Consider the following 27,341-nt stretch of genomic DNA (forward strand, 5'->3'; position numbering starts at 1 on the left):
AAAGTCCCTGCTGGAAATGTTTTTTCAGAGTGTTTATTAGACTTTCTCTAAATATGCAGTCATTCAGCACGATTGTTTACCCAAACACTGAGGTTTATTAAAGGTTCCTTAATCCAAGGGCAGAGAGAACCAAACAGCTGATCCAACACACTATCTGATGCCAGGTGGCCACTGGCCTGGCTGACATTTCTTCCACACATCATACAGCCTCACAACTTGGCCACACAGCTAGGAAATTAATCGTCTGGCCTACATTCTCTGTGTCTGATGGCTGCAATAATGCTGTTTGGCTGAGAGATGCACATTTTTGTTTCTCGTCTAAACAGTGTAAAGAGAAGGAAATTAGTCCAAGGTAATGGAATTGAAAAACTTAGCCAAAGAGAATTCCATCAAGAGCGATGGAAAAGAAATAAACAGGAAGGAATGATGTGCCCTCTCACTGGACAGAGAGAGGAGATGGGCACTCAGTGCCTTACAGTCTATACAAGAGCAAAGGCACACAAGAAGGGGGCCAAGAATGGGTCATTTTTGACTGAAAGAATCTTGAGTTCAAGCCCCTATATAGAATTCTTCCAGAAAGTAAGGTTGTGGAATGGTCTAATGCACAATTCTTTAAAGAAACCCCTTTTTAAAAATACTTCCAACCAAGGAACAGAGATAACAGGAAAATTTACTTTTCACTGGATATCCTTTTGTCCTTTGAACTTCGTGCCTCATACTACCTATTATTAACTGTTAAAATTTTTTCAACTTAAAAAAAGAACAAATATAAAATTTTAAAAATTAAATGTAATGTTCCCTCAAGAAAAACAACACACTAAATACAGTTTCTCAAAGATACTCATTTCTCCAAATATGGTCAAGTTAAAACCATGCCATAGAACACATTCCTCCTTGGCTGTGCAAAGTTGGAAATAGCATTTATTTGGTAGCAGATGGCAAACGCATACAAAATTTTGTTTCAATGAAATAGTTCATCTTTCGGTGAACTTTTCACAGAGCTTTCTAAAGAAATGGCTAAATCACCACTCCCTGAATCAAATAGATGGAAAGCTTAAATCCGAAATCTACCTTTAACCAGTGTTGTTAATATGGGAAATTTACAACCCCAGCAAACTATCTTGTATACAAAAAGAAATAAAAGAATAAAAACATACAAGAAAATCACCCACCTCTGAAATAAACTCTTCTACAAGGCGCTGGTGGTGAAAGCTGTAGGGATCCTGTAGTTCTTCATTGTATTGTTCCCCCAAAAGGTGGATACTGAATTCCGCAACCTGCTCCACTGCTGGTTTTGTGGACTCTTCTATCACATTCTCAATTTCATTGCTAATCTGGATTTTTAGAGAAAGAACAATAAATGTTCACTCATTCAGTCAACAAATATTTATTGATCACCCATGATATGCCAGACACTGTGCCAAAGGCAACTTCTGATGATGATTATTTATATAATATTTGACTTTGAAACTAACTGGTGGACTTTAAGACATAGGCTAATATTAAAATTACTGTGTATTTGTACATTCCTTTGAATACACAATGACTGGTTCAGGGAAGGATAGAAAATTTTGTTAGTAAATAAATAAAAGGAAAAAATTTTTAAAGAAGAAAAAGAGTTGAAATTATCATCTAAAAATAGTCTAGAAGGGTGTTTCTCAAACTTTTTGGTGTTAGGACCCCTTTAAACTCTTAAAATTCATTAAGGAACCCAAAGAAGTTTGGTTTTTGTGGGTTATATCTATAGATACACACCAAACAAAAAATTAAAAGAGAACTTTTAAATATATATATTAATTCATTTCAAAATAAGAAACTCACTACGTGTACAAATGAATAACATATGTTTTGCAAAATAAAAAAATTAGTGAGAAGAGTAATGTTTATATTTTTACAAATTCTTTAAGGTCTGGCTTAATAGAAGATGGGTAGATTCTCATATCTGCTTCTGCATTCAATATGTTGTTTTAGTTGAAGTACATGAAGAAAATCCAGCCACACAGATATGTATTGGGTAAGGAAGGAATACATTAGTAGCCTTTTCAGATAATCATGGATAATCTTTTCTGATACTGTGCCAAACTCAATGAGTGGAAGTGTTTTAAAGGTTAGTTTCTACGTGGAATCTGAAACCACACCAACAAACTTTTTGTACTCTGTAACATCTAAATCCAGGTCTTCCACAAGCCAAAGCTGGAACAATTTGAGCAACAAAATAAATAGTGGATTATAATCCAAAGAATAAAAGAAATATCCATGAGTCTGTACTGATATAAATAAATAATTTAATAAATAAACAAGAGAGAAGTGGCAATAGTTCCTTACCGAAGAATCCCAATTAACAAAATGTAGAAGGAATGAGGAAAACAGAATATCACTACTAGAACCCAACACTAATAACTGCTGCATGCAAGATACACTTGTGCTCATCTAATCCAAGTCCCTCCACTTTAATACACAAGAAAAACAGGGATTGAGATGGAAGAATGGCCTAAGGGCTAACAGCAAGCCAATGGCAGAGTCAGGAAGAGAATACCGGCTTTTTCCACTGTATCATCTTTCTTCCCTGATGGATCAAATAACCACAGACCTTCAAAACTTCACAACTGGAAAGAACCTCGAAAATTCCACCATCCTTTCTCTGATGCCTGAATTCTCTCTACAGTATTTCCCCAAAATATCTATTCATCCTCAGTTTAAATGGCTCTGATGAGAAAGTCTTGGAAGGACTTTCAAAGGCAGGCCATTACATTTCCAAAAAAGCTCTCTCATGGTTGTAAAGTTCTTAATAAAACCCAAATATATTTCCCTGTAAATTCCCACTGATCTCAGTTCTGCAACCTGGAATGCGTATAAAAAGTGTAGTCCTCAGACAGCCCTTCAAATAAGCATAGGCAGCTGTCATCTTCCCTGATTTTTCACTAGTACCTTTCCTCTAGAGACTTCTCAAGCTCTTAATGTCTTCCTTAGAGTGTGGTACACATAAGTGAGGTCTGATCAATTAAAATATGGTACAATTAAAATATGGTACAACTATCATCTTCCTTATAGTAGATTCTAATTTCTATCATGCAGCCTGAAAGTACACTTGTTTTTACTAGTTTTTTTCCCCTCAGTACTCAGCTTTTTTCCCCATCATACTGCTGAGTCATGTTGAAACTAACAAAAACCTTTAGTCTTAAGGAATTTTGTACAAGACTTTGTCTTCTTCCATATTAAATTTTCTCTCACTAAATTTGAACAGAAACTTCCACTTCTATTATTACTATACAAGAAATATCCTTAGTAACCTTACTGCTACAGAATGCCTAAAATGTTAAATAAATATTTTTAATGTTTTTAATGCATAGCTGGTTTGTAAGAAAATAAAGAAAGTCCCAAGGTATCCAAAAAGATAGGTTAGAAAGATCCAGAGAGGTGATTCAGTAATCTATGTGTACACAGTATATCTAGTGATCCCTTGGGACCTTGGCTTTAGTTTTAAATACCACAAAGGGATAGAATATAAATATAAATAGTGTTGAAAAGTCAGATCAAAGACTCCTACATAAAGCAAGGATTTTAAAAACTCAATAGACAGTTTGAAAAACAAATTAGACTAAGCTGAAAGAAGAATAAGTGAACTGAAAGACATTTCTGAATGCATCACAGAGAGACAAAGAAAGTTATGAAACAGTGGTCAACCGACAGAAGGTATAAAATGAGGAGGTCAGACATATATCTAATCATATGAGGTAACAGCTGAAAATTTCTTCTATATACATTTTTGTGAAACTGCAGTATCCTCAATACTGTATTATATACTATTATATCATAGTTATGGTTAGAGTAGTATATGATACAGTATTTGGGATACTATATAATACTAAATGATATAGTATTGGGGATACTATATACACAAGCATACCTCATTTTATTGAGCTTCCCTTTATTGTACTTTGCAGATACTGCATTTTTTAGAAATTGAAGGTTTGTGGCAATCCTGAGTCAAGCAAGTCCATCAGCGTCTTTTTTCCAAAAGCATTTGCTCACTTCATGTCCCTGTGTCACATTTTGGTAATTCTCACAATATCTCAAATGTTTTTATTATTATTATATTTGTTATAGCGATCTGTGATCAGTGATCTTTGATGTTACTACTAGACTTCCTCAAGGCTCAAACGATGGTTAGCAGTTTTGAGCAATAAAGTATTTCTTAATTAAGGTATATACATTGGTTTTTTTTAGACATAATGCTATTGTACACTCAACAGACTATAGTAGAGTTTAAACATAACTTTTATATGCACTAGGACACCAAAAAGTTCGTGTGACTTGCTTTATTGCAATATTCACTTTATTATGGTCGTCTGGAACTGAACGCACAGTATCTCTGAGATATGCCTGTAGCGGTATACTATACTACAGTATACTTACAGTAGTACACTATATAGTATATGGGATTCTGCAGTTTCACGACAATGGGGATAAGAGTGTGATTATGTTTATTTATTTTGCTTTGGATTTGTTGTACTTCCTTAACATGAAGCTTTATTACTATTATAAATTTTGAGAAATTCTCAGTCATTATCTCTCATCATTAGATATAGATAGAGAGAGAGAGAGCAATATCTTAAAAGTAGGACAAAAAAATAGTAAGATTACCCACAAGGGAATAAGAACTAAATTGTTAGTTGAGCTCTTAGTAGCAACAATAAAAGTTAGAAGATCGTGAAATAAAACCTTGAAAATAAAAAACTCAATCTAGAATTTAATACAGATTTTAAGTGTCTTTCTAGAATAAGAGGATAATAAAGAAATTTTCAGGTGACCAAAAACTGAGATTGAACCAGTGAGATATTCTCACTAAAGTAATACCAGAAGCATATATTTCAGAAGGAAAATTAGACCAGAAGAGAGGTCTAAACTGCAAAAAAGAGTTTTAAGAAAATAAAGTGGTCAACATCTGGGTAAATGTAAAACAAACTTTAAAGGGAAAGAACAAAAATACTGAAAAACAGCATATAAAATAGTAGGGTGATCATTTGAATCATTCTAATATTCTAATGTTCCTGTATTACTCAGGATAAGGATAAAGACTCTGAAAAACTTAAATTTTGCTAGATTAAATACACATAATAACACACAGGGTAAATAGTAACAAAACAGAAATAAAGTATATAATTTCTAAAATGGTATCTGGAAAATGTATTAGGAAAAAACTGAACTGTAAAACTGTATATTAGGCTTCACTTTGAACTAGAGGTACAGGCAATCTAATTCCTGTCATGTATCCCTGTACTATTCTGTTTTCCTACTGATTCTATAAATCACCTTCAAATCACCCTCTCTGTTTTAGAATGTTCCAATTGATTACACACAATGCCTTCATTTCTATTATAGTGAATTCTATCTCATTCTGTAAATGTTTCCAGACCTAAATCATAACTATTCTGCCTCAAGTTCAGAACTACAGTATAACTTTTTATTCAAATATTTATCAAATGCCAATATTTTCTAGTACCATCTAATTTGGACACAGTTGTACTAAGGGTAAATATATTGATTCAAGGATCCCAAACTACCACCAGCCTTGTTCAGTGACAGGGAAAGTGGTGGGGCAGAGTGGGGTGACTTAACCTGACTTCTCAGAAGTTAAAATGTCCAAGTTGGTAAGAGGAGGTGTAAGGTAACAAAATTGTACCTTTCTAGTGAGTACATTCAATCAGTTTGCTTATATTAAGTAATCTAGGATTTATGCATATCTAACAAAATTTCTAACAAAATGTTTCTATCTTCCTGGAAGTGTATGCTTTTTAAAAATTTTTCAATGTGATAGAAAGCCAACTTAATGTTTAGTGGACAGATTACTATTAATAATGATGTATTTAAAAAGCATGGTATTTCTTTAAACTACATAAAATCTATATACTTTCCCTCTGAAGAAGACTAAGTCCTGATTTATTAAGAGACAGAAGAACATAAGCAAAAACCCTCACAGTAAATTATGTACACAGCCCACAAAAGACAGTGAGCTTACCATGATGACAGCTCCCCAGGCCCCTAGTCATTTCATTTACAGTTTGAAGCCATTCCTTGCCAAAAGCAGATATACTTGGCTCTCTAAGGAATCGCAGATTTTTTGTACTGGTTTTAGAATCTACATTTCCATAAAGGGAACCACCTGAAGTTTTGTGTAGTCTGGCAATGGACTATAAATCTCTCTTAATCCCTATTCTCCATGTTAGAAACTAAGTAACAAAACAGAACATCACTCACACTCTCTTCTGGCCTCTCCAAGCTGCTCTCTGAGATACCTTCATAGAAGGTCGCCCCTGGATATGGAACACTGAGACTGGCACCTAAGTAGAAAAACAAAGACATGTGCATGAATTCAGTCCATGACTAAATCAGAATTCCTATCAGAAAGCAAGAAACTGATTTCCAAGGCATTTCTAAAAGTCATTTACTTTTTCATCCTAGAAATTCTGTGCATTCTAACCTCAAGACACATTTATCCAGAGTCTCCTCAGCACAAGAAATAAATATGACTCATTCAACAAGCATTTATTGATACGTACTATATGTCAGGCTCTATGCAAGCCTCCAGGGATACAAAGTCCCTATCCTTAAGGAGCTATCTAATAAAACTAACACTCTCAGACAGGGGAAGTGGGTGAAGGTTGGAATTGGCCATAAGTTATAATCTTTTTTTAATTGGGATATAGTTGCTTTACAATGTAGTGTTAGTTTCTGATGTACAGCGAAGTGAATCAGCTACATGTATACATATATCCCCTCTTTTTTGGATTTCCTTCCCATTTAGGTCACCACAGAGCATTGAGTTCCCTGTGCTATACAGCTGGTTCTCATTAGTTATCTATTTTATACACGGTAGCGTATATATGTCAATCCCAATCTCCCAATTCAACCCACCCCCCTCCCATAAATTATAATTACTGAAGCTGGGCCTCATTGTGTTATTTTTGTATATGTTTGAAATTTCCAACATAGAACAGCTTTTTTAAAAAAAAAATAAAGAAAGCGGGCTCCACTGGTGGCGCAGTGGTTGAGAGTACGCCTGCCGATGCAGGGGACACGGGTTCGTGCCCCGGTCCGGAAAGATCCCACATGCCGCGGAGAGGCTAGGCCCGTGAGCCATGGCCGCTGAGCCTGCGCGTCCGGAGCCTGTGCTCCGCAACGGGAGAAGCCACAACAGTTAGAGGCCCACGTACCGCAAAACAAAACAAAACAAAACAAAGAAAGCAACTACTAATTTATAGGAAATATAGAGGTCAAAGTAAATGTTAAAGTACACCACAGATTACCATCAGAAAAAATTACTCTGGAAAACTCTACAAGACAAATGACAAATGGTGGAGCTAGAAAGGTCCTACCTTTTGACATAAGCAGTGATCACAGGGTGTTTGCCATAAAACAATTGTTTAGGTTGTACATTTGTTTTAAGCAGTTTTCCGATTTTGTATTATACTTAATAATTAAAGATTCTTAAGTACCCACATCATAATGTCACAAAATAAGTGACAAAAGAATTAATTTTTCTTGAGACTCTTTAACAACACATAGAGAGAAACACATGGTATTTTTAAAATATGAGCTGAAAAATTTGCTTTCTTTCAATTAGGTAATAAATTTTAGAAGAAAAGTGAACAAAGGCACAAAAGCCTACCTCCCAATGTTGAGGTATCACCAACAGGAACTGGAGATGACAATTCAGGGCTAGGAAAAAAATTGTTTGGAGTTATTAAACGATAGAAATGTGAGGGGTTATTTTGGGGTCTGTTTTCCAAAAAGGATTCACCAGATCTCCAAACAACAATTCCCAAACCAAAGTACTAAGTAGCAAATTTTAAAAAAAAATAGTCTTTACAATTGATTTATTTTACATTTTTTGATGCTACTCAACTAGAATCACCCTACATAAAGTACTCCCTTACTTAGTATTTCATAACACTGTTTTGTTTCTTCTCAGTTCTTATCACTATGGGAAATTATCCTGCTCATTTATCTACTTTTTGATCTCTGTCCACGCCCTAATCCTCTAGAATGGCATTGTCTAATATGGTAGCCAGTGGACATATGTGGCAATTTAAATTAATTTAAAATTAAAGTTTAAAATTCAGAACTTTACCCGCACTAGCCACATTTCAAGTGTTAAGCAGTCACATGTGGCTAATGGCTACTTTATTGGACAGCCCAGAACATGTCCATCGTCACAGAAATTTCTATTGAATAAGACTGCCTCAAGAATCTAAACTCCATGAGATTAGGGACCTTACCTGCCATATTCATGCTGTATCTCCACCCTAAAAAAGAACCTACCATTTAGTAGGCACTGAATAGATATTTGGGGAATAAATAAATACTATTGGCCAACCAGTGTAGTGCAGAAGGCACTTGACATACAGTTGTGAACAAAACACCCATGGTCTAAGAAGGTTACCGTCTAATAGAAAACAGATAACAAATACATGATTACAAACTCAACAAGTAGTACAGACACGAAAGCACTGGCTGCTAAGGCGAACATATAAGCCCAAATCTCATCTCATTTGAGAGATCACAGAGTCATAAAACTTTTTAATATAAAACAAGTCAAGCTTAGAGAAATGATTTGCTATAGGCCACATTGCTCTCAGGTTTCAGGTCCCCGACTATCTTTTTACCATGTTGCCCTGCAACTGAAAGCAAAGATCAGAAGAGATCAGAGGATAATCTGAGAAAGTCCTTGCTCTAAAGAAAAGAAGGTGGGTTTCTGCAAGTCCAAATTTGCATATACCCCCAAAATATACAATTTAAATTATAGTAATTGAAAACTCTCTTCAACTTTCCACAAGTCACCTTTCGAAGGTGAGTTAATCACAGTCAAAATGTCTCCCTCTCAGACTTGCTAATGTCTCAGTGAGTCCCATCTTCACTTCAGAACCATCCCTTTAAATTGTCCTGCTGCTCTAAACTAGATCATGGTGGGGCAGGGGGAGGGCTGCTCATAGCCACCAGATAAACATGGCACACATCTTGAAGCAGCAGTTTTTTACTCGAAAGTAAAAGCATAGGCAGGGAGCTAAGTAAAAACTGATATGGAATTTAAAACATCTTAATATTAAAGCAAGTGTGGCTATAGAGTAGAATATAAAGTTTAAATGAATATTAAGATAAAATATGATAGTTTCAAAGACATTTCATGACTGGAATTGGAGTGGGGGAGTCAACTAGGGCCATGTTCCCTAAAGCCCCAGGCTTTGGTAGAAAATTTGAGAAATATAGGTTAAAAAAAATCTCACCATAAGGACTCTTCTGGTTTTAGAAATATTATCTAGAAAGAATAACATATTAAACCAGTACACCAAACCTACCACTATTGGTTATTTTTCATCCACTTGCAGGAAACTGTTTACTAAGTGAGCTGTCATCCAAAAGAACCCAAGGGAATAGGACATCTGGATAAGTCATTCTGATGAATGATGAGTAGAGGAAGACCTGGATGATGAGAAAGCACCAAGAGGCTTCTTGGGTTGCAGGAGACGGAGCTTAAAAAACTAGGATTCAGATGCATTTGGAAGAGACATTAACATCATCAGGCTTGAATAGGATTTATCAACTGTCCACAAGGCAGAATCCCTCCCAATACCTTCACTTTATAGATGAAAAATCAAGGTGCAAATGGGTAAAGCAATTTTCTCAGGGTCACACAAAGACTTGATGACCCAAGGCCATACCTAAAATTCCTAACCATATCCAGTTCACTTTTCAATGATAATAATAGCAAGAATGACTACAACTAAATTTATCGTGTCAAGCATTGTGTTAAGTGCTTTATCTTGGTTAACTCACTTAATTCTGGCATCAATCTTAAAAGGAAGACACTATTATCCCCATTTATGCATATGAGGAAACTAATGATAGAAGAGATTAAGAATTTGCTCAGGGTCACACAGCTAGCCAATGAAGGAGCTGTGATGTAAAATAGGCCCATTTGATTCCAGAAACCTCACTCTTACCCACATTAATTCCACATCACATGGACTTTTTGTGACCCATATTCCCTAGAAGAGCAACCAAGATGGTTTTACTTGGTCTTAATGATAGTGGTGTACATAAACTAAAAGACCTAAAAGTCAAAATGTGTAAGGACCAAGAAAGAGGAAGGGAAACCCAGTCAAAGCTGGAGAGCAATCAATATGAAGAGCAAAGAGGTCAAAGTAAAACAAAGCACAATACTACAGTAACTAGAAAAGGAAGTTGGGATGGCATGGCAGAGAAACCAGACCTCACCTGGGGTTGGTCAAATTGTCCCCCAAATTAAAATTAAGCTAATTCTCTAAGTAAACACTCAGAATGGAGAAGTCTGCTCACTTCAGTAGAACTAGATTTCACTTACTAAATTCAAAATAACATTATTTTAATGATGGTAAGTAGGCAACTCTCAGTAACTCAAATCGTTTGTCTAACACTTAATCCCTCATCCTCCCACACTTCCTTCAAAAGACAGTAACAAGAATCCTTTCATATTTTCTCATTAGGTGTGCCTCCTGCAGGGATACCCTAAAATGTGACTCACAACAGAACTAGAACACAGAGTAGTATTGGGTTTGGAGACAGAAATGCTTCATTTCTAGGCCAACCCACAAATTTGAAGTTGGTCAGCTAAGACCTTCATCTTAATACCAGCAGCAAACAACCCCCTACTGTCTCATTTTCTCAGTTTATCCAGCTCATAATTTATTCCTCACAACAACTACCTAATCATGTCAGAGGAATTCAGATGGAATTGTGTCAAAAGGTATCATAGCCACATGGAATATATGTTTAAAAATACAGTAAAACAAGCCAACAATACTTTCATACCTAGATTACTACTCCCCTTTACAATTTACTATGCTTTGTTCTAGAATCTGTTAACTGTAATGAGCATGTGACAACAAAAGAACATAAGGCAAGGAATTAGGAATCCTGGGTTCTAGTCCCAGATGTATCACCAACTTTGTGTATAACTTGGGAAAATACCTCAGTTGCTCTGGGCCTCAAGAACTAATCTCTAAAATAGAAACACCTCCTGCCTTACCTACTTCACAAGGGTGCTGATGAAAACTAAATAAAATATTATATGCAGAGGCATTAGGAAAAGAAGCAAGGTGCCATTGCTAGGGGGTGCACCACAGAGGCGAGGTGCCATTGTTGGGAAGCGCACAAGGAGAGGGGCGGGACCGCCACAGAAGCTTCTTCCTCTGCAGCAGGGCACCGCCTGCACGAGCTCCAGGTGCGAGCTGCCGCTGCCATCTTGGACTCGAGAGGCAGCTTGGACCCACTGCCCCCGCCTTCCTCAGAGCATGTGCGTAGGGCCACGCACCTGCACACCCTCTATCAAGGGGATAAAGGACAGCACATGCTGAGGAAAGAGACAGCAATCATTCAAACCAAAAACAGCCCTCACACCAAAAAACTATTAAACCCACATGAGCTATGCAGGGATGATTCCGCATACAAATAGCCCTCCAAGACTACACTAGATAATTGTTTCTCCTAAACTCACAGAATGAGAGAAATATAAGTAAAATGAAGAAGCAGAGGAACCACTCCCAGTTAAAAGACCAAGAGAATTCCCCTGAAGGAACAAACAATGAAACAGACCTCTTCAGTCTAGTAGACACTGAGTTCAAAAAGGAGGTAATGAAAATGCTGAAGGAATTAAGAAAGGTTATCGACAGAAATTCAGATTACTGTAAAAAGGAACTAGAAACTATAAGGAGGAACCAAGAAAAATTAGAAAGTTCATTTGCTGAGACAAAAGCTGAGCTAAAGGCAATGAACAGCAGAATGAGTAATGCAGAAGAAAGAATAAGTGATCTGGAAGATAGAATAATGGAAATTACCCAATCAAAACAGCAGACAGAAAAACAAATGAAAAAAATGAAAGCAATATAACAGATCTATGGGATAATACAAAGCATGCCAATCTATGCATAATCAGGGATTCCAGAAGAAGCAAGAGAAAACGGGATGGAAAATGTATTTGAATAAATTATGACTGGAGCTAAGGGGAGATGTTTTCAAGATGTCTGGCTGGAGACAAGTGCTGGAGGAGGGCTTTTTTTAAGACAGGTAACCTGGGAACACTTGAGCATGTTTAAATGCTAATGAGCAGTTAGTAACAGGAGAAGTTGAAGACTCAGGAGAGAGAGAAAAAAACAATGAAAGGTTGGTGTCTAAAGGGTAAGATGGGATGTGAGGTCCTGAGTAAGGTGGAAAATGCTTTTTTTTAATAGACTTGCCAGATGATAGTAGGGGGAAGGTTAAATTGGTACACAGCAGACTATTTGGTACAAGCCATATGTTAGCAGATAGGTTAGAGTTCATGTAGAAGAAGCAATTTAAATTACAGACAAGTATTGTGGTAAGCAGAATAATGGTCTCCCAAAGATGTCCACACCCTAATCTGCAGAACCTGTAACTACGTTAGGTTACATGCAAAGGGGAATTAAGGTAGCAGATGGAATTAAGGTTGCTAATCAGCTGGCCTTAAGGAAGAGGATGTATCCTGGTTTATCCAGGTAGGCCCAATGTGAATGTGGAAGAAGGAGGCAGCGGAGTGTCAGAGTGATAGAATGTGACAAAGTCTCGACCAGCCACTGCTAACTTTGAAGATGGAAGGGGGTCATAAGTCAACGAGTGTAGGCAGCCTCCAGAAGCTAAAAAAACGCAAGAAAACAGATTCTCCCCTAGAGCGTCCAGAAAGGTAACGCAGACCTGCCAACACCTTGAGACTCATGTCAAACTTTTGAACTACAGAACTGTAAGATAAATTTGTGGGGGTTTTTTGTTTTGTTTTGTTTTCTGAGGTACGCGGGCCTCTCACTGTTGTGGCCTCTCCCGTTGCGGAGCACAGGCTCCGGACGCGCAGGCTCAGCAGCCATGGCTCACGGGCCCAGCCGCTCCGCGGCATGTGGGATCTTCCCAGACCGGGGCACAAACCCGTGTCCCCTGCATCGGCAGGCAGACTCTCAACCACTGTGCCACCAGGGAACCCCAAATTTGTGTTTTTTTAAGCTACCAAAGCTTGTGGTAATTTGTTGCAGCAGAAATAGAAAACTAGTACCAGAATCTCAACACAGAAAATGAGAGTAATCTCAAGAAAATCATAAAAATAAATTTAAATATAGAAAAGTGATGGGCAAATTAAGGGTTTTAAGGGATGACTATAATATTCAGCTTAAAGAAAGAGGGGTTTAGTGAATTCCTACACCACTCCTATGGTTTCACTCCAGTGTTACCTCACTCCAGGTCACCTCATTTCAGCAAGTACCATTTCAGCAAGTACCACAACTTTTCACCACACCCCGACCTGGTCTGCTCTAGTTTCATGGGAAGGATACCAACTTTTAAATTCTCAAAATTCAGTTATATTTTTGTTCATCTGTATTGCTATTTTTACTCATGTCCTATTTTCTAAGGATGGTGCATAGTATTTTGAGTCTCCTTTGTTTATCTAGGACATACAGTGCCTTAACAATAAAAATATGTGACACAGTCAGTTCTCTATGATGTTTATTTATGAATGTTTCAACATGGTTAACACATCAGGAAAACTAAGCATAATAAGAATTTCTCTTCTACACATACACAATTTTATTACAAGAAATAGTAGGTGAATGCAGAAAACTGCACCCAGTTGAAGTGAGCTACGTAGGAATACACAAACTACCCCTCAAACATCTTCCAGCTACCTCTGTTCACCTCATGTGTTATGTGTTATGACACCAATCCACATATGGTGTTACAACTTTCCATTCTATTTCAGATAACCTTCCTTCCACCACTTTATAATAACTCACAAGCTACAATCTTTCCAATGTCCATTTTCACAGGTAAACTCCAAGGCTTCTTCCAGGTTAAGAGCCATATTTATTATGGTTTTTATATACTTCTTAACCATATAAGATATGTAAGATGTGCTATCATTTTTATTACATACAACCATGAAGATTACTGGCACTGGTAGGACCCACAAGATTATTTAGTCTACTGCATTGCGTGTTGCAATGGCAATCACAAGTAACCTCCGAGCTCTGGCTCTCAGAGGTGAAGAACACACATTTAAAGCACCACATGGCCCCACATCTAAGCAGGAGCTCAATCCCAGGCCCCAGCATAGACTCAGTGGTACTGTTAGCTGTATGAAGTGAGACCACAAGGAGTCCCACTTTCCTCCTGTTTTCTCATGTTTGATTTGAAACTTACATATACCCGACTATAAGGAGGTGTACTCCACACCCACAGGTGTACTCCAGCTATGCTTTTGCCTGGACTCTGCTGCCCAGGCTAGACTCTGGACACTGACTCACCTAGTTGGTTTTCCAATCTGTCCTTCCGTCTAATTTGAGGCAAAATTCTGGACTCTGACCTGAATTGCATGCCCTAGTGATGTTTTTCAAAAAAAATCACTTACATGCCGGCATAATCTAGATATTTTGAGTATGGACAGAATTGGAAATCTTTAGTCCCTGTAGGCTCAAAATCCCTCACCTTCCATGATCTGCTTTGCCCTGCTACTGTTCAGGAGCCAGAAATGACCTTAATCCTAAGCCTAAAGGCCCACAGAGCCAAGACTCATACCACTGGAGGATTCATCAAGGCTGTGCCATTCCTATGCTTCAACATCATAATCGTCATTACACAATAAAGTGACCCACACCACACCCATCATTTAGTAAACCATCCTCCACTAAGGTGTACCATTTTAGATCAATATTATCATTAGCCTGTAAGCCTCAACAAGAGTAGATCATTTGGTATTCCATTTCCAAAAATCTATTTTCTCACCCAAGAGAGAGGACCAAGTCTGCCTCCTGGGAAGGTCAGACAGTAAACTAGCACAGTGGCTGCAGAGGTGGTCTGGGAAGGGAAGTGGCCTCAAGATGAGGAAAAGCATTTGAGACTAACCCACAGGCCTGGTCATTGCAGGAACTGGCAAGAAAACATGAAGGAATCATCAAATGTGGGATGAGTCTGGGAATAGGTATGATACATGTCTGTTGCCAAGCATGAACTTAGGGAAAAAGGACACTCACCTGCTTACAGTTTCCTTTGTGTATGTCAGTTTCTAAGGAAAACAAAGATATAAAAATGACCATGTGAATCAATGACAGTTAATAAGCAGTAAACAAAATGTATTGCATCTAGAACACTAATGCCCTAACACAGAATCTATGTTATTATTCTCTATGGCTAGAGAAATAGTTAAAGCAAGGTACTAATGATGCCAAGTTTGTTTTGTGACTCCAAGAATGTCCTGACACTCAAGTCTCTGTGTATGTGCACAAAAGTCCCTGTGCTCTCTTAATGGGCACAGAGTAACAGACTTCACCTGCTAATCATTCCAAAAAGATCTACAGGTAAGAGATTGGTAGAGTTTTACATTAACCTTCCATGGACTTAGAACCAAACTGCTTTGTGATCTAATACATTTATAGAAACTCTCATCACAGACCAATATAATCATGTGGATAAAATAACTATGAAATCTGATTCTCCAGAATTCAGACAAAAAGATAAATTGTCTGATAAATAGTTGGATTATTCCTCTGGGGCATTCCAAAGCAAACTGTCTCCAAGTTTCCTCTAAATCAGTGGTTTTATTTTGAGACCAATACGATAATAAGGACACTAATTTAGAATCAGAAGAATTCCATTTTCTCTTTCTTAGCTATGGAGGTAAATCCCGCAATCTCTCTGGTGCTGGGCCTCAATTTCCGTTTCTGTAAAATGGAGAGACTATTACTCTAAATAATTCCCAAAATATTTATAAATAACTCACAGCTCTTACTATACAGACTCTCCTAGAATAATCTCAGCCACTCTTTTTTGTTTCTTTTTTAATTTCAACCATCCAGCAGCTTCAACTGTGATTTTATTTCCTTTAGTTAATCTCTCTCAAGATACATATACACATATAGCAAAATCATCATTTTATCAGGTTATACTGTTAGCTTTAAAATTTTATAGGCCAGCATGGTGGTTATTTGTACAAATGCTGGAGTTCTGAGTTCTGATAAAAGGTGTCAACCACATAAATTCACCAACTATGTGTAAACAGTTGTTGTTATATTTAAAATCAAGCTAAAAAAAACCCCAGAATGTATATATATGTAAAACTGAATCACTTTGCTGTACAGCAGAAATCAACACAACTGTAAATCAACTATATTTCAATTTAAGAAAAAAAAAGGTAAAATCAAGCTTTCTTCAGATTTTGGACAGCCAGTGATTGCTTAAGTAACGTTCTCAGCCACTCTTATGATTTCAATTACTACCTCAAGGCTGGTGATCCCTAGAGCTGTATTTATAACCCAGACCACTCTTCTTGGCTTCACACCTAAATATCAAGCAATTCACATTTCACAAATGGCTCAAAACAACACATTAAGAAGCAAACTCACTCTCCCTGTCAGCATCTACAAGCGGCTTCTCTGCCTGAGTTCTCAGTGGTAGTCATCCAAGCTAGAAGCTGGGAGGCTTCCTGGGCCATTCTTTCATCCTATCCCACTCCCATCCAATCCATCACAGAGTCCTACTAATCTTTTTCCTACTTATATCCCCTATGTTCCCTTTCTCTATCTCATGGTCTAGTTAGGACTCTCATCCCCTCGGCCCTGGAGTCGTGACTGATCTCTGCTCATCTTGTCCCCTCTAATCTATCGCATGGCGTATAAAAACCATAATAACCATTTTACAATTCAAAACTGTCCAATCAGCCCCCATGACTTACCTACTTACAACCCTTCAATGGTTTCCTATCAACTATAAACTTGTTAAGTTATCCACCCCTCCAGTCTGGTCCCCTGTCAATTCTATTCTTCTGATACATTGGCCCACATATACAACTAATAATAATAAAATGTAAGAAGTACAACATTAAAGAATGAATAAAGAATTATGGAGTTCAAAGGATTATGGGAGCTAAATCTGCTAGGCTGGGGGTTGATTCCTCACAAAGGAGGTTACATCTGAGCTGAGGACATGTAGGACTTGAACAAAGGAAGAAGGCTATAAAGGGCCTATCACACAGAATGAGCAATCTACCACGTATATCTAAACAGTTTCATTCTCTTGTCATGAATACATGCATGCAATATGAAAGGGGCAGGTGGGCAGATAATTTGTCTATATGCATGCTTATTTATCCTTTGCTAAGAGTAAACTAAATCTAAAACAAGGAAAACAAGTAAGCAAATTCATTAATTAGAATCACATTTATACTTTACTAAACATTTATCCAATGACCTATATCCTCTATCTTAACTAGAGTCGTTTGCACCACTCTGAACTGATAAGATGAAAAACCCTGGCCAGAATGTTTGACTCTCACAGATTTATATTCTTAGCCTAAATCTTTGCTGAGTATTATTTCCAAATATTTACATTTATAAACAAGCATGAGGCTCTTGCTGGGTTAACAATGCTTATTATAATGGCCAGAGCTAGGGGTACAAAGACTAAGCCACCCTCTGGTAGGTCACTTGAACAACCTAATTCAACAAAAAAGAGTAATGCAGGGATTTGGCATTTGCTCTTTCTTCCTTTAGGCCTGAGCCATGTATACGCACTCCTACAACAGTCCAGTAATTTCTTCCCTTGTTACTACATTTACCTTCATAATTAAGCTTCTATGTTCCACAGACTGACTAAAATGTGTGCCCATTTCAAATATAGTTGTGATTCCATCTTCACACAAATTCATCCAGTAATGATATTCTTCACGCCCAGGAAGTCGATCCCAAAAAGTCCTGAAGGCTTCCCAGACAGCTTCCTGGCATACTGAAAAACAAACAGAGAGGTATTTTTAGAGAAAGCACTTTGGGGTTCTCACAATAAGAGGGAAAAATATGTGTGTGTGTGTGTGTGTGTGTGTGTGTAAGGGTGGCAGTATACGTAACTCTGGATTTTCTGCTCAATTTTTCTGTAGACCTAAAACTTCTCCAAAAAATAAAATCTATTAATTTTTTAAAAGATATGAGAACTAAAAAGAAAATGATATTCAGAAGAAACATACTGTATTAAAATGAAAGCTAATTTAATGTATCTGCTAAGTTATTTCAAAGCATCAACTCTGAAAGGACCCTAAACAGGCTGTCTGCACATTTTATACAGCACTAAGTGTATTGCTTTCCTGTAACCATTTCAGGGTCCTGATGCAGGGCACTGCGCACAACAGATGGGATGAGAGAGAAGAGGAGGAGGGTGGTAAGGGAGAAAGATGGATTTAAGTGGACAGAGATCAAGGAAATCATTTTTCATCTCAAGAGGACTGAATGCTAATCTACCAGCATATCGAGATAGAGGCCCTGAACTCACTGAGTCAGAAGGATCTCAATTCTAGCCTTAGGCTCACTGTGTACTAGCTTGATAACCGAGAGTAACTGACCTAGCCAGTCAACATTTCAATGTACTCATCTCTCTTTTTTAATGAGATGAATAATAACTGCTTTACTTAATTTATCTGTGAGAGTATTTTATAAACTACATAGTGCTACATGAATATTAAATGTTATTATCATATTGGATTCTGGTTGTCCAACAGTTATTTGATGGAAGAAGAGTCTCAGACTAAAAAAACCTCTTAGGCTTTAACAGAGATTAAAATATATGAATATTGAAAGTTTCTCTATCAACTGATTTTTCAGGGTTAAACTGAATGAACCTTTGGTTGCAAACTTAGTTTCTTTTTCAGTAAACTAACTATATCCTTAATCCTGTTCTTTAGAACTTCTGACCCTACAGCATACAGAAGACTCCAACAGAGAAAGACTGAGGCAGAGGTGACCACTTGTAGATTCAAGTTCTTCCTTTCTTCCTCTTTAAACTTCCAAATGACAGCTTAGTACACACCAGAAGACAATGCAAAGATGAAAGTCTGGGTTGGTAAAAACAAACAAAAAGCGAATATCTATAAGATCTGGTTATGAAATGAGGTGATTCAAAGAAAGTATTAAAAGTACTGTGAGACCAAATAACTATATATCTATGAGAAAAAATAAATCTCAATAACGTCTTCACAATATACATAATAAAATAATTTGAAATATGAAAGCTAATACTTTGAAGGTCCTAAAAGAAAACACAGAAGAATATATACATGACCTGAAGATAAGCAAAGATTTCATAGACAGGACTCAGAAAGCAACAACTATAAAAGAAAAAACAAAAAACTGATATTAGAATTCATCAAAACTAAAAACTTCTGCTCAACAAAGATGTTATTAATAAAAATGAATAGGTAAGCCATACCTCTGGCAGAAAATATTCAAAATACATATATCTGATAAAGAACTGGTATTTAGGATATTTAAGGGATTTCTACAACTCCCTAACAAAAAGGCAAACAATCCAATTTTTAAAATATGTAAGAGACTGAAGCAGACACTTTACAAAGGACGAGATACAAAGAGTCAACGAGTATGTGAAAAAGTGCTCTGTCATTCATTCTTCAGAGAAATGGAAATTGAACCACCCACACTTGAACCAGAGAGGCTAAAACCTTTTACATTGACAATATCAAATTTTGGCGAGAATGTGGAACAAACACAACCCTCATTTCTGGCAAGAATGAAAAATAGTACAACCACTTTGGAAAAAGTACCAGTAGTTTCTTATATAACTAAATATACACCAAACCTATGACCCAGTAACCCCCCTCCTAGGTATTCCTTCAAGTGAGACGTAAGCACATATCCACAGAAAGACTTATGTTCAATGCTAGAGCAGCTTTATACATAACAACTTAAAAAAGAAAACAACCCAGGTATCCATCAACAGGAAAATAAACAAACATACAGTCACATAATGGAATCAAAAGGAACAAGTTACTAATTCATGCAAAAACATGAATGAATCTCAAAAGGCTGAGTCAAAGAAGCCTTACACAAAAGAGTTCATACTATTTCTACTTATATAAAGTCCTAGATAGGTGAAACTAAGCTATGGTTTAAAAAAATTAGAAGAGTGGTCACCTGGTAGTTGGGGTTGAGAAGGGAGGACTGTCTTGGAAGGGGAATAAGGGAACTTTCTGTGGTGGCACTATCCCCAAATTTAAGAGAGGTTTGGATTACACCAATGTGTGCATTAGTCAAAACTCACCAAATGGTATTCTTAAGATTTATGCATTTCACTCTATGTAAATTCCACCTTCAGAAAAGTAAACAAATATTAAGCTCTAGTTAATGATATTCATGCTGAAGTTCTACAGGAAAATGAAATGATATCTTTAATTTATGAAATACATCTAAGAAATAGGATGGTTGGATAGATAAGATATGTGATAAAGCAAATATAAAATGTTAACTGTAGAGCTAGGTGGTAAGACTATGGTGTTCACTAAACTATTCTTTCAACTACTTTATATGTTTAAAATATTTTCATAAAATCTTAGAAAAACATTATTGTGTGAGGGAAAATGCAGCTGGAGCATCCAGAAGTGTAGAAATCATACCAGGTTTCATAGCAGGCCTTCCCTTGGCATCTCTCATGAATTCACAGAAGAATAGCATAAGCTGCCTCTTACAAATTATGCTTTGGGGGATGTCATTTCCTGAAAAAATCTCGGAAGAAATCCACTTAACTTACAGAATAAACAAGTTTAGCAAGGTGTCAGGATACAAGATCAATACATATAAATCAGTTGTATGTCTATACACTAGCAAGGAACAAACAAAAAATGAACCTAAGAAAACAACTCCATCTACAAAAGCATCAAAAATAATAAAATACTTAGGAATAAATTTAACAAAGTACAAAACTTATACTCTGAAAACCAAGAAACACTGTTGAAAAAAAATTAAAGACAACATAAATAAATGGAAAAACTTTCCATGTTCGTGAATTGGAAGATTTAATTGTTAAACCCCCAACCCCTACCGATACCAAAACCCTCAGATACTCAATTCCCTTATATAAAATCGTGTAGTATTTGCATGTAACCTATGCACACACCCCCGTATATGTTAAATCACCTCTAGATTACTTATAATACTTAATACAATGTAAATGTTATGTAAATAGTTGCCAGCACACAGCAAAATCAAGTTCTGCTTTTTGGAACTTTCTGGAATTTTTTTTCAAGTGTTTTTTTGTTTGTTTTTTGTTTTTAAACTTTTTTATATTGGGGTATAATTAACAATGTTGTGTTGGTTTCAGGTGTACAGCAAAGTGATTCTGTTATCCATATACATGTATCTATTCTTTTTCAAATTCTTTTCCCATTTAGGTTGTTATATAATATTGAGCACAGTTCCCTATGTTATACAGTGGGTCTTTGTTGGTTATCCATTTTAAATATAGCAGTGTGTACACGGCAATCCTAAATCCATAGTTGGTTGAATCTGTGGTTGCAGAACCCACAGATACAGAGGGCCAACTGTATCTTCAAAATGATCTGCAGACTCAATGCAATCCTATCAGAACTCTGGCTTCTTTACAGAAATTAACAAGCTAATTCTAAAATTCATATGAAATTGCAAGGGACCCAGAAGAGCATAAACAGTTTTGCAAAAGAATAACAAATAGATAAAATGGACTTCATCAAAATCAAAACCTTTTGTGCATGGTGAAAAAAAGACCTTTTGTCTTTTGTGAAAGACACCATCAAGAAAACGAAAATACTTTCAAATCATTTGTCTGATAAGGGTCTTGTATCGAGAATATATAAAGATTGCTTATGACTCAATGAAAACAAGATAAATAACCCAAATTTTTAAAAGGCAAAGGATTTAAAGACATTCTTTGAAAGAAGATATTCAAATCCAAGAAACATATAAAAGGATGCTCAACATTATTAGTCATTAAACAAATGCAAATCAAAACCACAAGATGCCACTTCACACCCATTGGGATGGTTGTAATTTTTTCTTTTTTTAAGGAAATTATAGTGCTGGCAAAGATGTGGAGAAATCAGAACCTTCATACACTGCTGGTGGGCACGGTACATCTATTTTGGAAAACAATCTGGAAATTCCTCATGTGGTTAAACGTATGACTCAGAAATTCTACTCTTAGATATACACCCAAGAGAAACGAAAACAACCCAAATATCCATCAGCTGACAAATGGATAAACCAAAAGTGGTGTATCCATACAACAGAATGTTATTATTTGGACACAAAAAATAAACTACTATACATGCTACAACATGGATGAACCTTGAAAACATTATGCTAAGTAAAAGAAGCCAGTCATAAAAGACCATATATTATATTATCTCATTTATATGACAAATCCAGAATAGGCAATTCTATAGAGACAGAAAGTAGATTAGTGGTTGCTTAGTCCTGGGGGGAGGGGAAGGGGAGACAGAGTGGTAAGAAAGTGATATCTAAAGGGTGGGGGGTTTTTTTGAGGTGATGTAATGTTCTTAAACTGAGTGTGATGATAGTTACTCGTTTCTGTGAATATACTGGAAAACCACTGAATTCTATACGTTAAGTGAATTAATTGGTATGTTAATTATATCTCAGTAAAACTATAAAAAATGCAATTCCCTCCAGAAAGGTAATACAGTTGACCTTTGAATAATGTGGCAGTGAGCGGCACAGACCCTCTGCAGTCAATTCACATATAACTTTACAGTTAGCCCTCCTTATTCGCGGTTGCACATCCACATATTTAACCAACTCTGGATCATATAACACTGCAGTATGTATTTACTAAAAAAAAATGTGAGTAGAAGGGGACCCTCACATTTCAAACCCATGTTGTTCAAGGATCAACTGCACATCCTTAATTTATCCAGTGGTTTTCCAATTAAGAATAATAGAATTCAAAACACTTACATTCTGATACAGGAGGAGAATTGGGGGGTAGTCTGGAGTATTCATGCAGCTCAGAGAGGGGAAAACTAGATAGGACAGTACAGGCTGTACAGACAACAGCAAAATCAGCACTATTTCAAGGAAAGAGGTACTAAGGAGGGCAAAACTCCACCACAGATAAACGCCACATACTTCTCTATTTGGCCTATTTGTTCAGAAGTCCTATCCTTGTCAAATGATTTTCATGTAGCCTTTAGTTAACACTGGAGATAACTTCCTATTTTCGAGAAGATAACTAATCTACAAAAGCCTCTCTTCTGGCAGAGAAACTTGTCCTGGAAACTGGTGGAGGAAGGGTAAATGTAATGACAATATTCTGAAGAAGGAAATGCCGGCATTTAATCTGTCTTTAATCCTGTTACTAGGACTCAGGCTGTGCATCTTATCTAGTACACAGAAATCTAGAATGGAGCAAAGTCTTTTTTTTAGGGTAATATAATTTCCCTTCAGAATCGTGGAGCCCAAAGCATGAGGAACAGTTAATTTGATGCAATAAGGCAAGAAAAAGAAATAAAAGGCATACAAATTGGAAGATAAGAAGTAAAACTATATCTTTATTTGCAGATGAAATAATCACCCATGTAGAAAACCTTAAGGAGTATATTAAGAAGCTACTAGAACTAATAAGTGATTTTAACAAAGTTACAGAATAAAAGATCAATACACATAACTCAGTTTTATGTCTATATGCTAGCAAGGAACAATCAGAGACCAAATTTTTTTTAAATAGTGTTAATAATAGCATGAAAAAAGTGAAATAAATCTGATAAAAAGATGTGTAAGATCTAGACACTGAAAATCACAAAACACTGTTGAGAGAAAATGACAGAGATCTAAATAAATGGAGGGATATATCCACAGATCAGAAGGGTCAATATTGTTAAGATTATAATTCTTTGCAAATTGATCAATAAATTCAACACAATCCCAATCAAAATCCCAGTAGCCTCTTGTGTACAAATTGGCAAGATGATTATAATATTTATATGGAAGACAAAGGACCTAGCATAACCAAACAAATTTTAAAAAGAACAAAGTTGAAGGACTTGCACTATCTTACTCAAAGACTTATTATAAAGCTCACAGTAATCAAGACAGTTAGGTACTGGCATAGAAACAGACAAAGAGATCTGTGTAAAAGAATGAAAAGTGAAGTAATAGACCCATCATGTACAGAAGACTGAATTTCAACAAAGGTTCAGCGGCAAGGAAAGATAATATTTTTAATAAATGATGCTGGAACAACTGGCTATGCAAAAGCAAAAAAAATTAACTTTGATCTATATACATCAAATACAAAAATTAACTCAAAGTAGATCATAGACCTGAATGTAAAACCTAAAAATTATAAAATTTCTATCAGAAAAAACAAGAGAAAGTCTTTGTGATTCTGAGCTAAGCAAATTTAGATCCAACACCAAAAGCAAGCATGATGCAAAAAAAAAACTGATAGGGCTTCCCTGGTGGCACAGTGGTTGATAGTCTGCCTGCCGATGCAGGGGACACAGGTTCGTGCCCCGGTCCGGGAAGATCCCACGTGCCCGTGGAACGGCTGGGCCCGTGAGCCATGGCTGCTGAGCCTGTGCGTCCAGAGCCTGTGCTCCGCAACGGGAGAGGCCACAACAGTGAGAGGCCCGTGTACCACAAAAAAAAACAAAAAAAACAAAAACCTGATGATAAATTGGACTTTATCAAAATTTAAAACTTCTGTTCCTCAAAAGACATTGTTAAGAAAATAAAAAGACAAACCAAACATTGGAAGAAAATTTATGCAAAACATATATCTGACAAAGAACTGGTATTTTGAACACATAAAGAACTCTTACAACTCAATAATAAAACAAACAATCCAATTATTTTTTTAAAGGAGCAAAATATTCGAATAGACTCTTCACCAAAAAAGATATACAAATGGCAAATGAGCACATGAAAAAGTGCTCAACATCATTAGCCATCAAGAAAAGGCAAGTTAAAACCACAATAGATGTTATTTCATATCTACTAGAATGGTTACAGTTTAAAAGCACTGACTATACCAAGCACTGCACAGATGTGGAAAAATTGGAATCCCAATATACAGCTGTTGGTACAACTACACTGGAAAACAGTTTTGGCAATTTCTTAAAAAGTTAAACATAAAGGTATCATGTGACCCACCCACTACACTCCTATTAACCAACAGATATAAAAAGCATATGTTCACACAAAAAATTGTACAAAAACGTTCATGACAGCTTTCCTCGTAATCCCCAATAACTGAAAAGCACCCAAATATCCCAAGATGCAGTATATCCATAAAATGGAATAATACCCAACAGTAAATGGTAACAAACTACTGATACACAAAAAAAGCATGGATGAGTCTCAAAACAAACTGATTAAAAGAAGCTAGACAAAAAAAAAAAGAGTAAACAGTATGAGGACATTGAAAATATGTAGAAAATGCAAACGATACATAGTAGAAAAAGTGTAGAAAATGCAAACGATACATAGTAATAGAAAGCAGATTAGTGGTTGCCTCAGCACTGAGGTCAAGGGAGGTGCTGAGGGAGGAAGGGATTATACAGACACATGAGAAAATGTTTGGAGGTAATAGACAAATTCATTATCTTGATTGTAGTGATAACTTCAAGGATAAATACATTTGTCAAAACAAATCAAATTCTATGCTTTAAATATGTGCAGTTTATAATCTACCAATGTATACCCTAATAAAGCCACATATTTCTTTTTAACATCTTTATTGGAGTATAATTGCTTTACAATGGTGTGTTAGTTTCTGCTTTATAACAAAGTGAATCAGCTATACATATACATATATCCCCATATCTCCTCCCTCTTGCGTCTCCCTCTCATCCTCCCTATCCCACTCCTCTAGGTGGTCACAGAGCACCAAGTTGATCTCCCTGTGCTATGCAGCTGCTTCCCACTAGCTATCTGTTTTACTTTTGGTAGTGTATGTATGTCAATGCCACTCTCACTTCGTCCCAGCTTACTGTTCCCCCTCCCTGTGTCCTCAAATCCATTCTCTACATCTGTGTCTTTATTCCTGTGCTGCCTCTAGGTTCTTCAGAAACATTTTTTTTTTTTTAGATTCCATATATACATGCTAGCACACGGTATTCATTTTTCTCTTTCTGACTTACTTCACTCTGTATGACAGACCCTAGGTCCATCCACCTCACTACAAATAACTCAGTTTTGTTTCTTTATATGGCTGAGTAATATTCCATTGTATATATGTGCCACATCTTCTTTATCCATTCATCTGTTGATGGACACTTAGGTTGCTTCCATGTCCTGGCTATTGTAAATAAAGCTGCAATGAACACTGTGGTACATGACTCTTTTTGAATTATGGTTTTCTCAGCGTATATGCCCAGTGGTGGGATTGCTGGGTCATATGGTAGTTCTATTTTTAGTTTTCTAAGGAACCTCCATGCTATTCTCCATAGTGGCTGTACCAATCTACATTCCCACCAACAGTGCAAGAGGGTTCCCTTTTCTCCACACCCTCTCCAGCATTGATTGTAGATTTTTTGATGATGGCCATTCTGACTGGTGTGAGGTGATACCTCATTGTAGTTTTGATTTGCATTTCTCTAATAATTAGTGATGTTGAGCATTCTTTCATGTGTTTGTTGGCAATCTGTATATCTCCTTTGGAGAAATGTCTATTTAGGTCTTCTGCCTATTTTTGGATTGGGTTGTTTTTTTGATATTCAGCTGCATGAGCTGCTTGTAAATTTTGGAGACTAATCCTTTGTCAGTTGCTTCATTTGCAAATATTTTCTCCCATTCTGAGGGCTGTCTTTTCTTCTTGTTTATGGTTTCCTTTTAAAGCTATATTTTAAAAGGTCCAACTACTAATACAATTTTTTAAAAGGGGATACTATTACTTCCTACTCCAAGCACCCTAAATATCTCTTTAATTTCACAAATGACTAGGTTAAATTCAGTTGCTTCTTGCTTAAACGGAGATATTTTTCAAATGTGTTATACCAACTAGCAACTGATACCAAATTATCTATGAAGGAAAAATTGGGCAAACCATTACACTGAATTAGCTTGGTGGAAAAACCAAAGATTCCTGGTTGGACAGTGAGTGGATCTTTTCCTCCAATCTCAAAACAATTGGTTCTAAGGGCATAATCCAATTATCTCTTCCAAATCTCTTCCAAATCAAGACCTATGTTGAAATATTCATTTTTCCTAAATTTCAAAACATAACAAATAAAATATTTACTCTTTATCATGACAGTAACAGCTATATCAACATTGTTATAATCTTGATGTGCTGTGTCAATCATTTTAGCTTTGAGGTCCCTTTCCAATGATCTCATTCACAGAATCTGTATTTCAAAGTCAATTATTCAAGGAATGCTTTATTTTTCTTTTGGTTGGCTTCTTTTTCAATAGCGTCTCTTGAATGTATAAACACAAGGGCAAAGAAATTAAAAGGCATAATCATAGTCCTTAAAT

General features: G+C 36.4%; 1 protein-coding gene across 5 annotated transcripts in view; it reads right to left on the reverse strand.

The window, feature by feature from the left end:
* Window positions 1-27,341, reverse strand: part of IMPG2 (interphotoreceptor matrix proteoglycan 2) — a 70,943-nt gene that overhangs the window by 38,549 nt on the left and 5,053 nt on the right. For all 5 annotated transcript variants that reach the window (XM_024759192.1, XM_024759191.1, XM_024759190.1 and 2 more), the window contains 5 exons: window positions 17,648-17,814; window positions 15,069-15,100; window positions 7,670-7,719; window positions 6,259-6,341; window positions 1,173-1,334 (listed from right to left, as the gene is read on the reverse strand). In XM_024759192.1, the coding sequence (XP_024614960.1) occupies window positions 1,173-1,334; window positions 6,259-6,341; window positions 7,670-7,719; window positions 15,069-15,100; window positions 17,648-17,814 (494 nt within the window). The remainder of the gene's footprint in view (window positions 1-1,172; window positions 1,335-6,258; window positions 6,342-7,669; window positions 7,720-15,068; window positions 15,101-17,647; window positions 17,815-27,341) is intronic.

This window comes from Neophocaena asiaeorientalis, unplaced genomic scaffold, assembly GCF_003031525.2.
Source record: "Neophocaena asiaeorientalis asiaeorientalis breed wild unplaced genomic scaffold, Neophocaena_asiaeorientalis_V1.1 scaffold197, whole genome shotgun sequence".
NCBI lineage: Eukaryota > Metazoa > Chordata > Mammalia > Artiodactyla > Phocoenidae > Neophocaena > Neophocaena asiaeorientalis.